This window comes from Peromyscus maniculatus, chromosome 6, assembly GCF_049852395.1.
Source record: "Peromyscus maniculatus bairdii isolate BWxNUB_F1_BW_parent chromosome 6, HU_Pman_BW_mat_3.1, whole genome shotgun sequence".
Classification (NCBI taxonomy): domain Eukaryota; kingdom Metazoa; phylum Chordata; class Mammalia; order Rodentia; family Cricetidae; genus Peromyscus; species Peromyscus maniculatus.
In genome coordinates, this window is record NC_134857.1 from 66,721,226 (window position 1) to 66,736,099 (window position 14,874).

General features: G+C 32.3%; 1 protein-coding gene across 2 annotated transcripts in view; it reads left to right on the forward strand.

Moving 5' to 3' along the window:
* Lrba (LPS responsive beige-like anchor protein) overlaps positions 1–14,874 on the forward strand; it is a 571,922-nt gene that overhangs the window by 157,015 nt on the left and 400,033 nt on the right. For both annotated transcript variants that reach the window (XM_006976444.4, XM_042279232.2), the window contains exon 34: positions 14,153–14,217. In XM_006976444.4, the coding sequence (XP_006976506.1) occupies positions 14,153–14,217 (65 nt within the window). The remainder of the gene's footprint in view (positions 1–14,152; positions 14,218–14,874) is intronic.

Here is a 14,874-nt window from a genome sequence, read left to right on the forward strand (position 1 = left end):
ATTTCTCTCTCTCTTTCTCTGAATTACATCTGTTATTTTTAAGCCACTTCATTGGTCTAAGCCTAACATTCATTTCTTACATCAGACCTGATAAACAATGTGAGAACTATTGAACCTCAGGTTTTTGAAAAATGAAACACTTAAATAAATAAATTAATATCTTGGTATGTGGCTGGATTTCTGAAAATCCAGTATTTTTTTCTCCTTCTTCAAAGCTGTTTGCATAACAACAGATTTAGAAGATGTACTAAATGTTGAAACGTTCTTTGATGTACTGTAAATATTCTATTTCTTTTGTAACCAGCCTCTTTTTACGAGGTAAATAGTACTTTGGGGGGTAATTGACTTCTTTAAGAGTGCTTTATATGTGCCTTGGTCCAACCAGGATTAATATAGTTTTATATTTACACATTTTTATTATTTTATTCCTTCCCTTTTTGATGTTTTTATACTTCTTCTGTAGAATATACTTTTAGAAAATTAGTTGATATAAATGGACTTTCTGAGCTTTTGTTATTGTCAGTACCTATGATCTTTTGATTGCTAATGGAATGAGAATCAATAGCATAGTTCATACCATTAATATGGGGGGAAAATCTTCCAGTCTCATCACCCAATTCTCCCATAAAGCAACTGTGGAAGCTTGTAACTGGAATATGCTGTAAGTGGAAGAATAGGTATCCTCTTCGAAGTGTTCAGAGCTAATTTAAATTTCATGCAGTGTAAACAGTTGACCTTATGAGATGGCAGTAAAAACCGTCCCAGAATAGATATGAAGTTTCTAAACTCTATGGAGGATAGTTGAATTTATCATAAAAATCTTAGAATCACTAACAATTAAAAAAAAAAAAGAACCAGCTTATTAAAAAATACTTCGTGCTTAATAACCACCTAATGTTTTGAATTGTTTCAAAACTTTAAAAAAAATAACTTCATATTTGAAGGTAGGAACATATGTCTTCATACAACAGCAAGCATATAAAAAAACAAAGTAAATCAAGTATAAAGTATCATTTTTCAAGAACAAAATGTATCTTAAAATGTTTAAATCAAATCGTAGGTTAGTGAACATACACTGTACACTGCTCTTTATTTACATTTTGATGTAGACTGTCCTTTGATATTAATTAAAGTGCTTTTTACGGCCAAAGAAAAACATAATTTCATTTTTCATAGTGGGCTTAATTTGAAATACAGGCATCCCGTTGATTCACCAGCACACTAGGATTTAGAAAACACAACTTTGAAAGGTACATTTTGTGGAATGGGCAGTACACCCTGTGGCTTGGCCGTCTAGTCAGAAGGATGAGACCATGCTGGCTATGTAACGACATCTTTGAACATTATTCTCAAGGGTGGTAAATGCAAAACAAAGTAATATCAACTGGCACTTAATTCTGCAAGTTCCCTGCTGATTGGGGTATTCAGTGAAATGGAACTCTTCCTGACAGGAAGTCAGCTAGTGAGGATGGAGACATTTGAAAATAAAGTGTGTTTTAATCTGACTCCCTGCTGTTTAACAACTCCTCTTTTAAATTTTGGATTAAGAAGAGAGGAAAAGGGAGGAACACAAATGGGAATATCCCGAGTATCGCATTTCTCTTTGATTAATATAAATGGGAGTACAGGTCAATATCTCTCTTTCATAGTTGTTACGGCTTGGTGCTCACCTTCCTATTCCAACTTTAAATCAGTCTACTAGTTGTGGTGTTACGAAATGTTTGCTTAAAAATGTAGTTTTAAATTCCCTTGGTTTAATGTCAAATCCTTTGACTTTTTAAAGGCTCAACTGTATTCAAGTATAACATTTTTTATACAAAGTATATTTATGGTACACTAATGGATTTCAGTCAAAGTAGTTAGTTAAATTTGGCCTTCCCAGCTTTTTAGGACCTAGATTCACATATTGCTTCTCTAATTTAACACGTTTACACTGCTTGACATAGGTAGCTGTTGAGATAAGATTGTTATGTAGTATATTGTAGTACCTTCAAGACAGGTGCAGTTAGAATATTCTACAGGCATTCCATCTACTGTCTTTGTAGTGCCTAATTTTTGGTCGTGCCACTATCTTATGACATGAAAGTTATAAGTTACAAAATGATTCTTACAAAATATGAAGTTTGAACCTTGACTTAGGCCTAAATGAAGCCCTAATCAGATCCCTGAAGCTAGCTAGTTATTTGCTTTTATGGTAGCAAAAAAATGTGCAGGGACAGTGCTGAGATCATTGTTGTCTCCATTTTGAGTTAAACAATATAAAAAGGAAAATGACTTTGGCCATTTCTTGAAAGAAATGATTGAGGTTGGAAAATGCTCTGGTGACTGATTTTGAATACTCATAAATATTTTTCTTCCTGTTGATGGTTAACAAATTTTGTAGACTTGGGTGAATCAATTTCTTTTATATTCCAAAGACTTGGTTTCTTATTGAGTGCTGTGAATGTACTAAGAGCTTGTTATTTAATATTTATAAAAGTATACATAACTGCTCATGGAACAAAATAGGGCACAGTTTAAAGTTATTTGTGCTGACTTGTGTTTTCAGAATACAGAACTTTCTCCCTGTATTAGTATTTTCAGTGCCTCCACTTTTCCTTTCAGGAAATTAATTTTTGTCTTACATCTTTATCTCATAAAGTAAAATAACACTATTTTCTTCTTCTCTATGTTCTTCTTTTCTGAGGTTATTATATACTTTTTATAATTATATGTTCTGTCTAACCTGTTTTCATCTTGAACCATAAAGTATTAACTTTCTAAGAATTTCTCATAGCTTAGCAATTTTTGCCTTTCTTTCCAATGGGTCACATTGGCTTTCTTCCATGGACGCCACAGTGATTCCATCACTTCCTCTTCTTATCATAATGATAGCTCTTCCTAGGAAAGTCCGTATGGTATGCCAAATATGGAAACATTGATGAGTGTTAAGAATCTGATGTTTGAAGGTCTTTGTAAACTTTAGTTCTCCTCATTTATACCACATTTATTTTAACATAATTCATATTTAATTTCATTCAGAACTTTTAAAAACTTTCTGACTATATTATTATCTTTACAAATTTGTGTAACTTGAATTTTGTCAGGATGGAAAAAGGACAAATATCTTTGGAGAAAGTTCTCTTAAGAATCTGATTCTGGCTTCAAAAACTATGCTAAGTACACAAGGTGATCAATTTGTTCATGACTTGATCTTACTACATAAAATATGCCGATTTATCAAAACAGAACATTTCATATTTAAATATATACAATTTCAGTTAATCATAACTTTGAGCATCATGTTGAGACAGAGAAAGCTTCAGATGTAAGAGCATCGGGTTTTAAGGTTCCTTATATTGCTATGTAAGTTATGTTGTAGGCGGAAGAGTGGCTTACATCATGGTGTGTATCCAAAGCATGTGTTTGGAATTCTGTGCTCTACTAGGTATTAGCTAGCATATTATTAGGAGTATTGATAAACATTTGAAGATGACTGAATTATTCTGGATTGAAAGTATTGCTCCTTTTCACAACCAAAGTTATAATGTATGATTGGCCTGTGTTTTATGGCTCAACATTTATGAGAAATTTTTATTACTTGTATGTTTCTTATATAGTATGTGTTTAAAATTTGAGACCAGAGTTTTATGGGGACTTGTGGTATGATGTTTAGATAATTTTAGTTCTGAAGATACATCACTTCACATCATAAACATAAATCTTAATTGCTTATGATGAATACCAACCAAATATGTGTCTTTACAATTATCCTTTATTTGAAGTTAAACTGAATTAAAATCTCATTTTATATTAACCTTGACATATTTTTCAATGAATTACATAGTATATGTTGATGGTGGTGAGTGTGCAGCATAGAAGACTCCAAGTAGTTAAACAGCAGGAAAGTTTTCTGCTTTTAGTTAAAAACTGCTGTTTTTTGTATGGCCTTATTTACCACATGTTTAATTCTTAATGTTGTGTGCTGTGGGACTGTGCACAAAAAGGCAGCATAAAGAGCTCTGCTTCTAAGTCTATGGCTGTTACTTGCTACACAATAATAACGGCACTATTTTATTAGGTTACTTGTAATTAACTTCAGCACTAGACATCCATATAAATCAGTGGTAATCTGTTTTCTTTAGATTTTTATTTTTTTAAAACTGAGTTAATGTACTTGTTTCTGTTTTTTTTTTACGTATGGATTGAAGTTGTAATTGCTTTCTGGAATTAGTCTGTCACAAATAACATACATGTGCTTTGAAGAAATGATTGAGGCAAGCTAATGAATTTTATATAACATTTTATAAAGATTTGTTACTGAAATAAATATTCAGATGTAACATTGTTTTGTTGTGAAACTTAATAAATAGTGATTTTTATTCTCCCAAGTCAAAAAGCGTCTAGACATTTGAACAGTTAAAGTGACAACACTTATTAATTAGAAAATATTTATACTTTTTATATTAAAAATTCTGGCATGGTAAGATATCCAAATATATCAACTCCTATTTATCAATTTATAGAAAGTCTTTTAATTTTAAACATTTTAAATTTAAACATTCAAACCTTCGTATATTTCATTTTTGCATATATTTGATGATTACTTCTTTACATATTGACTGAGAGTTTATATTATTTTATACACATACTTTTAAATATTATTAGTTTATAATGTAATAAAAGTTATAGAAACATACCTTTTATAAAAATTAAGTCTAAAGAGACATTTCTGTATGTGTATTTCTGGCTGAGTTCAAGGTAATAGTGTATAAAAATTCAAACCAAAATTGAAAAAAGAAACCATGACTGTATATGGAATATGCTTGTAAATCTGTAGGAGAGGCTTTAAAGAGGCATGGGTTAATTTTATCACTTATATGATAGTAAAGTCTTTATTTGATCATTGTTAAATGAGTGTTAAGTGTATTGAGGGTAGAAATGGCAGCCATGAAGAAAAATGGACAGGTCATGAAACTAATGCTTTAAAAAATAACTTGACTGGTAAATACTTCTTATTACATTGAGTACATTAGATAGCTTTAAAATGTTTAAAAAATAATTAGCCATTTTATATAGTTGTAATGGATGTCTTTCATGGTCTCCCTCCAGCAGTCTTTAATGAACCCGCCTTGTAATTTCAGTGCAGGCTTTGAGATTCCCTGAAGACTTGACTTCAGACCTCAAAGGGCAGGAGTTGCCATATGTCTGGAGAAGCAGAGTTGCCGAGCAGACTGACCATGTACTAATAGGACACATTTATATAGCTCCTGAGTGTGGATCCCTGATAGTCTTAATTATGATCATCTGTTGGGAGCTTGTAGCTAGACAAGGTTAGAACAACTTTTGCTGTCTATGGAAACCATACTTTCTGTATTGAACAGTGAAAGATATTAACAAAGTTGAACTGAATTAGGAAATTATTAGAAATTCATTATCGATTAAAGAGTATTTTTATACATAATTGAAAATAAATGTTTTATGTGCTTGAGCACAGCTAAGTTTTCTAATTGAGTATTTTAGATAGCTAGGATATATTTATAAAAATAGGTATTTGATTATATGTTATCCTGATCTTTTGCAGTTTAAAAATCTTTATAGTTTATACATCCTATGAATAGTTACTTTAGAAATAGCCAGTTCCTTGTATATAGGGCTCCATTTGATTTTTTTTTTTTTGCTAACTATTATGAAATTGGCTGTATGCTCAAATTTTAATAGAGTTAATTTTCTCTTATTTTTAACTTTACTCATAGAACCATACTGTGCTTTATACATAAATGTGTTCACAAAAATGAGACTAGCACTTTTCAAAGGGCAGCTACCTGTTTTACGGTCACTGAAAGACATCTCATGTGACGAAACGATAAAGTAAGATTTCTCCTTTACAGTTCTGCTGTATTCCTTACTGGCATGTGGTCAGGGTAGGAACAGTATGTTAGATGCACTGTTGAGAGAGTGCTGACACACAGACACATGCTGCTGAAAAGTCACTGAAAGTTTCCCTTATGCACTGAGGGCCACTATATCCCTACCCAGAACAAGTTTCACCTCAGTTTGGCCTTTAGTCTCATGTATAATGTTTCTCAGTTTTATGTTCATACATTTCCTTCTTTAGTCAATATCTCCTCTCTGACCTGTTTCTTTGACTCATGATAGTGTTTCTGTCATCTCTTTTGGTCATTTGAAGTATAGCAGATCCTTTTTGATGTTTTTTTTTAAACAAAGAAAGGTAACTATAACATTTTAAAAATTAGTGTGGGCATTTAATTAAAAATGCAAGCCCTAGCTGAGTAGAGTGTCATTGCAATTCAGTTCCTCAGGTGTCTGAGGCAGGAGGATTGCTTGAACCAGCCTAGACAACATATCAACGTGGCTTTAAGAAAGAAAACCCTGGGCCATGTGTTGTAGCATGTAATTCCAGCATGTGGGAGCCTGCTGAAAAAGGCTTATGAGTTCAAGTTCAGCCTTGACTATATAGAGAGTATGAGGCCAGCCTGGGCTACCTGAGACCTTACTAAATGAAAGGAAACAAAGTCACCACATGTGCACATGTTTACATACTCCCTAATTAAAAAATGAATGTATACATAAACATATATCACAATGAATAAAACGCAAACCAAGATAACAAAAACCATTAAACAAAGCCAAAATAAATTAAAACCACTAAGACTTCAACTTTTTTTTTTTAATAAGGAAGCAAAATAGGTAATTATGAGTTTGGGTGTTTGTTAATTTAGTCTTTGTTCCTTTCTTTTATATAAATCATGTTTAATTCCAAACTTCACAACTTATTTTAATGGATTTTAGTATTCATAGAAATTAAGGTTATTTTCATTTGATAGGTTAGAATATTGACTTTAGAAAAACAACAAATACTTAATAATCAACATATAATACATTTTTATTTTCAAATTTTGTCATGAGTATTCATGAAACTTGAATGCTTCTGTTATTTGGAGGTTTTCAGAATAATACAAGATAAATATATATTGTCTACATAGGAAAACATGCATATATCAAGGAGGTCCATCTACCCACATGTGGGCACGAGAAGCAATCAGGAACCCTGATCCACTCACCTATGACCAGGGATGTTTTATTTAGTTGTATGTCTTCACCAGCCAAGGCCTGTGAGGACATCTGCATGGATCTCAGACTCTAATAGAAGCCCTACTCTTAATTACTGGACAAGCTGCGTCAGGTAGACCTGGACCACTTCTCTGCATGGCTGATGGTGATTTTTGGGCACTGTCTTTGTTTTTTTTTCTTCACGGGTTTGCTGTAGCTTACCTGGACTTATTCTGATATCTTCGTCTCCACATAAGTTATTAAAGCTCGTGTGTGCTCAGCACCGTGGTCCTGCATGCCACATACTGAGCTGCTGGTGAAACTGTCCCACCTGAGATAATGGCATCCTACCTACTGTAGCATCTCCATAGGTGTTCCTGATATCAGTTATAAACAAAGAAGCTGTATGGAGACGAAATAGGTGTTCATCTGGACCCATAGACAATAGAGCATACTCAGCTGATGTATGCCATGATGCCAATGGACATTCTCTTTTTCAAAAGACAGCCTATAAAATTGGTAAAGTTAACTGACTTGCCTTTTGTATAAATAGCAATTTAAGGACAAAAAAAAAAAATCATTAAGAAACAAGACAATCTAATACCCACCCACAGAACTCAAGGAGAAGGGAAAACGGCAACTTTCTTTAAAAGTTTTTTAAAAAAAATTCAAGCAAACAGAACAAATACAAAGAAATACAAATAATTCAGTGAAGTAGAAAAGCATTTCATGATACGAATGAGAAATTTAGCAGTGAGACAGAGTCCATAAAAGAATCAAACATCTTGGAACTGAAGAACTCAATAAATGAAATAAAAAAATACAATTGAGATGGTTGGCAACAGACTATATATAGCAAGCGGAAGAGCTTCAGATCTCAAGGTTTATCCTTTGAAATACTAGTCAGATTAATCATTAAAGAATGAAGAATGACTGTGGGACTTATGAAAATGAAACTCCTCTCAGTGTGGAATGAGATTAAACTGTCTCTTTTCTCCATTCTTATTCAACATAGTAATAGAAATCCTAGCCAGAAGGCAAGAGAAAGAAAGAGCACCTGATTAGAAAAGGAGGTGGTGATGTTGTCTGTTTGCAGATGACATAATTTTACATGCACACAACTCAAAGAATATACTAAGGTTTATTAGAAGTGATAAAATGTTGTAGGACCCAAAATGAACATACAAAAATCAATAACATTTTATATACCTATATTATGTTTCAAAATCAGACCCATTTCAAATGTTTACCATAAATAAATAGAAAACAAAAACTAAACTAATTATAAGCTTAATTCAATAAAAATTGCAAAATATGGATTAAAAAATTAAATAAATAAGAATGGGGAACAGGTATTTGTTTCATCTCAGGTCCCCCTTTTTTGCAATGATTTGTTTTTTTTTTCTTTTTTTAGTATAGCCAGATATTTTCTGATGATTCCTGAGTGGTTTGTATAGTAAGAATAATTTTCTCTTAAAGCTATACAATAACCTCTCTTTTTCACATAGATCAGGTTGAGTGCCCTATCCTATTGTAGAACTATTTCAGCCGATAAATCTACCTGTTCCTAGACCTTGGTGTGTGTGGTTTAACAGGTACCTTTCCTGGTATGCTGATAGGCACCATGGGTAGCCATTTTGTCCCCTATGCCAGGGAGTATCCTTTTGATCTAACATTCCAGCCTGTTGGGGGACAAGGGGAGATGTGTCAGCCATCTCAGGGCCTTTGGCCTGTCTGCCAGTTGCTGTTGGCTCTTGTATCATTCATGCCTTAACTAAATGATAATTCCTGTCTGAGTACCATTAAGCTGATGATTACTAGATCCAAATATAAACAGGTACCCATTACAGAGTCAAAGATTTAACTCAGGATACAACTCAAGTGGGGAATGTGAGAGCCAAAGTTTTAGTTACTTGCCTAAGAGTCCATGAAACAAAAATGCCTCTGATATATAAGCCCCTTGCCCCAAAACAGATAGTTCCTGAAGTGCTGGAGGCTATTGTTTATTGGAGATAGCAAGCCACATGTTTTCACTCCCCTCACCGAGTTCCAGTGACTTATCTTCACTGGATGTGTCTGATCACATGTGGGCAGGAACTATGTTAGGATGAACTCTTGTCCCTGAATGGATATTGGCTGGAGGTACACAGGCAGGAAGTAAATCAGGATGTATGCTTGCCCCTGGTTGGATCTTATGGGAAATGTGGTGAATTATGGGTTTTGCTTTTTGAGCCCCTGAAAAATGTGACTAGGGGCCATTCCCGTGAACCTGGGTATGGATCTGGCCAGAGCCCATTCACCTGGCCAGTATTTAACTAAAGCTTGCTTCACATGTGGCTTAAAAAAAAAACAAAAATTAAAGTTGATACCAAAATCTAGAGAGACATTCCATGTTCGTTTATGGTTACAAAAAGCTAGATGTTCATATTACTGAAAGAGACGTACATATTATATTTATCGTTCATAGGAAAAGATAAAAGCAATCATAAAATTGACCTGGAACCTCTAAAAACAATAAGCCAATTCCATCTTGAGTGGGGGGAAAAATAGCTGAAGATCTAACAATTACTAACCTGAAATTAAGTAATAGTTTGTTGTGGCCAGAATATCACAGTCTTAGCTTAAAAATGGGTACAAACATCAGTGAAACAGAGTAGAGAGCCCACATAGTTACAGTGAATTGAATTTTACCAACAATAAAAGCAATACTGGAGAAGACTGTTTTAGTCAGTAATCAGTACTAACAAAACCAAATATTAATTTCCAGACAGATTCATCTATCATCTGTCTTTTAAAATATACAAAACCCCACTCAAATTGGACCCAGGACCTAAATATAATACTCACTACCAGCAAACTGACATTAGAGAATATAGCAGAGACACTTGAATGTTTGTGTGCAATGCTTTTCTGGAGAATAATAGGCCAGCCAACCACCAACAAGAATAAAATAGATAATATAATCATCTCAAATCATAAAAGTCTCCAGTTGCCGAGAGAAACAGTGATGGGTGAAGAGTCAACATACGTAGTAAGAGAAAACATTTACAAACTGTTATCTGACAATAGATTGGTGTCTGGAATATATAACGAGCTGAAGGAAATTGAGCAGCAACTAGAAGCATAGAAACTGAAATCATCTGAGTTTACTCTTATTATTCCAGCATCTGGGAGGTGGAGGAAGGAAGAGGAGGAGTTCAGGCCGGTTTGATTAAATAGGGTGTTGGAGGCCACTCTGGGCTGCATGGAACCCTGTTTAAACAAAATAGAAGCTCTAAAACCAAATTTAGGTCATTGAAGAAATTCATAAATTATTTGAGTAAACATTCCTTAAGAGCAGATAGAACAATTTCTAAAAAGTATATACAAATACTTAGTTTATTAATCATCAGGGAAATTACTCAAAAAGTTAAAAGTTCATCTAGAAATAATGTATGTCACAAAATAGGATGTTACTGCAGTGATTATCAAAACTGATGAATTCTCAAAATAAATTGATAGGAAAAATTACATGTAATGAACCTTGTCAAAGTGTGGGCTGTGCTTTTGAACATGTTAATTTTTAGGAATTACTTTTATCTTTTAAACTTTTTCACTTTCAAAATATAGGCAAAGTTGTATAGTACCTTCACTAAATATGTTCTATGATACTTAATTTTTAGAAAACTAAAGTTAATCTCAGTATGTTAGCATTCTAAATTAATTTAAATAAATAATTTGTATGTCAGTTTATTTTTCTCCATGTTTGAGAAACATAGGAATCAATGTAATATCATTAATAAAGGCTTTATTCTCTCTTTGAAAAATCTTCTTTTCTATCAAAACACATGCTTTACATTTGGTGATGCTCTGGTAGTCTTGAATGTTCTCATATTGTTGTCACTGCATGACTTCAGAGCATTAGTAAACCTAAGAGTGTGTTTTAGTAAAAATTGATTCGGCAACAGTTATGGTCCTAGGATGTGATAATCAATTAAATATAGCTTAGGCACAGGTATGAAATTATTGACTCTGCTGCTTTTTGAGGCCTTCCTCTTGAAAGTGCTCAAGTGTGTTTTGAAATTACTTACTTGCATTAGTGGTTGGATTTGAGGCTTTTAACGTGTTTTCATCAGGACCTCTTGGGAAAGGATAACCAAGACCTTTAAATGTACTGTGCATTTTGTATCACTATATAATTGTAAATACTGTTATGAAATATTGAAATGATCATGAAAGATGATGACCATTAAGCTTTTCTTTCAACTATTAAAACTCACTAAAGGTTATATTGAGCTGTGGTTTATAAAATTGTTTAGACTAACGCCTTGTTGATAATTGTTTTTGAGTGGAGAAAAATGCCTTCAAACACCATGATTAATGAATATTCTTTTTAGTTTTGGCAACTTCCACAAATTACTGTAGAGAGTGTTTTATTGCACAGAAAATGTATTGGGTTTGATCATTGGGAATATATATATATAAAAAAAGAAAGTAGGAATATTTTCTCTTAGGCTTCAACTTCCCTTTCATAAGCATTGTTAATTTTGAATAGATTTCTTTGTCACTTATTATATTCCTTTTACCTTAACTAAAACAACAAATAAAAAAGATTTATAGATGCTGTCTCTATGAACCAGAAGTCAAGTGATAAATTTGATTTTCTGAGCATCAGCAAAAGTTGTCATTCTCCAATTGTCATGTACCTTCTTGTCTAATTTTTTGTTCTGTTCTGGACTTTTAAAAAATTATTTTTAAGATAACATTCAAAGTAGTAGGTTTCATTATAGCAGTTTTATGAATAATAGCATTAAAATTTTGTTTTGTTCATTTTTTCTTTTATTTAGACAGAAATCTAAATATCCACTTCATTATTAAAAGACTTTAAAACTAAGTATATATCATTGTAGTCAACTCTTGATCTGATTTGTTTTTAATAGTATTTTGTTTGACATGCCAATCTAAATTTAGGTCACTATTATTTTTTAATTGGTGATTTTTAGTTATAAGTACCAATTTTGTCATATTTTCAGTCTAACTTCAGTAATGCTATTTAAAATTTTTTAGAATTTAAATAGCATATCTTATGATTTTATTTTTACATAAGAATTCATTTGGGCAAAAGTAAAATCAACAATGTTTACTAATTTATTGAAAATATAGACAAGAGTATGCTTATGTTTTCTTTATATGAAATTCAAATTATGTAATAAAGCCCTCTTTGGTTATAGTTTTGAATAATATATCATCAATGTGAATACTAGATGATACTCTCAAAGATAATATGACTTTGAGAGTAGTTTTAGATTCAGCTTGAATTTTAGGGTTTTGTGTTGAGTGAATGGGAAGAGTGGGACCCTCTGCCCTGGATATAATTTCTGCTTACCCTTAATCTTCTTGCTACCTTGCTACCTCTGAGAAGAAATGTGGATATGCTCTTTGCTTTTTTCTTTAGGATAAATTCTGTTGTGGAATTTGATTGCTTTTACTTTTACCACGTTTGTTAATTTCATTTTGACCTAAAAGGACTTTAAATCTGATTGAAATATCTGTTTTACACTTGATTTGGTTTATATTATTGAAATAAATTTAGGATATCTATAGTCTGTTGGGTGGCAACTGTGAATTTTGAGAGAGTGTATAGACTTCTTTTCACTTATTCCTAAATGTTGTTAAATTGTAGAATAAAATGTAATAAATATAATATAATGTATAATAAATATAATAAGATATACTTGGAATAGAAATATTTTAATATTGTGTTTATCATGACAAAATAGTATAAAATTTCCAAGAACTTATCCTCCTTGTGTTAGGATGAAAACAAGTCTTTATGACTGCCTCTTTTTTATTTTTAATAATTCATTGCCTTTTCCTCCTTTTGGCAGATCTAATTATTGGATGCATTTTCATGTCTACTGTTTTTTATTTTAATTTTTATTTTACTCTATATATTCTATGTGTATGGTCGTACAAATACTTTTGGGAAAGATGGAGTCATTCAGCACAATCATGGCATACTGTTTTACTCCTGATACCTTGGATTTTTTTTAAAACACAATGAATGTAGAACAAAAGTGGTTACAAAAAAATAAAAACAGAAGAAGAATGTACACATCCATATGCAATTACCTTGAAATGACATAGAATTTAAAACTCCACAGGTTGTTACATTCAGAAACGTTATTTGGTTAATGATGAGCAATTGTAAATAGCTGAGCCTAGTCTTTCAATTTAGATTTTAAGTAAGAACAAAAATAATAGTTGAACAATATCATATAACTTATAATACAAGGGACCTGAGAGTGTTAAGAAAAAATGTATCAGGTTTTTTTAAAGATAGGTGTGAGTATTCACGTTTATGTAGATGTATGTACACAGATGCATAGAGCATGGTGGACTGATATGGACACATGAATGCATAAACATGGATACATTCACTGCCATTTCTAAAAGTATTTCAATTTGTAATGCCACTTCGAATTGTCTTAATGCTTATTTTACATAGGTTTTGAGAGTAAGGGATAAAGTATTCATTTGAACATGCTTTTCTGATTGATTCCCACACTAGGCTTTTTAATGGATATTGTTTTAGTGGATAAAGTTAATGTATAAATTTTTAATGGTTAGTGAGTATGGTTGGAAATTTATAGCACTTATTGTTAAGTTATATGCCAGTAAATTATAGTTTTCCAGTTCATAACTGGTGTATTCCAGTTCATGTTCCCTATGTTATTAGTAGTCATTTGGTGGGAGTATCTTTCTTCATTCTGGATTATCAATATCTATGTTATCTGCCCCTGGTATGTTTTGCTTCTGTTGAACCTAATCTTGGTGATAACAGTTTAGCTAGAATACAGTGGTGTAAAACAACAATGGCAGGCAAAATATGAACCTGCTCTTTCTGTTTAGACTGAAGCAAGTGTTCACTTAATGAAATGGATCTTTCTGTTTCAGTCCCTGTTTTCACCGGCCTGTGTTGAGTCAGCAGCAGGCTTCCCATAACTTTTCCTTTAAGAACTAAAGGAAGTTGAAATTGATATGGACGATGTTTTTTGTTGTGGCATTAAAATAACTAACCTAAGTATAATTTCCTCAGCTATTTTTCTCTGTTTTTCAGGAGTGGCAAAATTCTATTCAGAAGAATGCAGGCCTTGCTTTTATTGAACTTGTCAATGAAGGAAGGTAATTTATTTTATATCTATTTATATTTTACTTTAAAATATTCTTTTATTTTTTTCTGTATGAACTGATACTTTGGTGTTCTGTGTATATTGTTTTTGAGTCAGTAATATTTTAGTGCTTTTGTTTATTGATTACTGAATTATGCCAATGTGCAGTCATTTTATAATCTTCAGAGTTACACTGCTGAGATTCTGGTTTTTATTTTCAATAATTGTGTCTAAGTGTAGCAAAAATAATTTGGTGTTTCTATTCGTATTTGTACAAGGAATCCATATTTATTGGCAACTTTCTATAAAGTTTTGTTTGCAGAGCCATTTAGAATTGGGTATCTGTGTTTTCTCTCTGTCATGTCATAGTCTGGCCATGAGGAAGAATAGCACAAGTTTAGTTTTTGTTATTATGGGCTGCGAAAATGTGGCGGGTGATCAACAGGTATGATTTCCACTTAAAGAACAGAAAGAGAAGATTTTAAGAACCAACAATTAGTGGTGGGAAACTGAAGCAGTGACAGAATAGAAACGAAAAGGAAAGCAATATTTAAGAAAATGGAAGATCTGCTGGAAGTGTCACCATCTCTGATATCAAATTGTACACAGCAGTAAGAATAATAAATCAACATCATATTGGCATAAAGACAGACACGATGATCAAAACAAA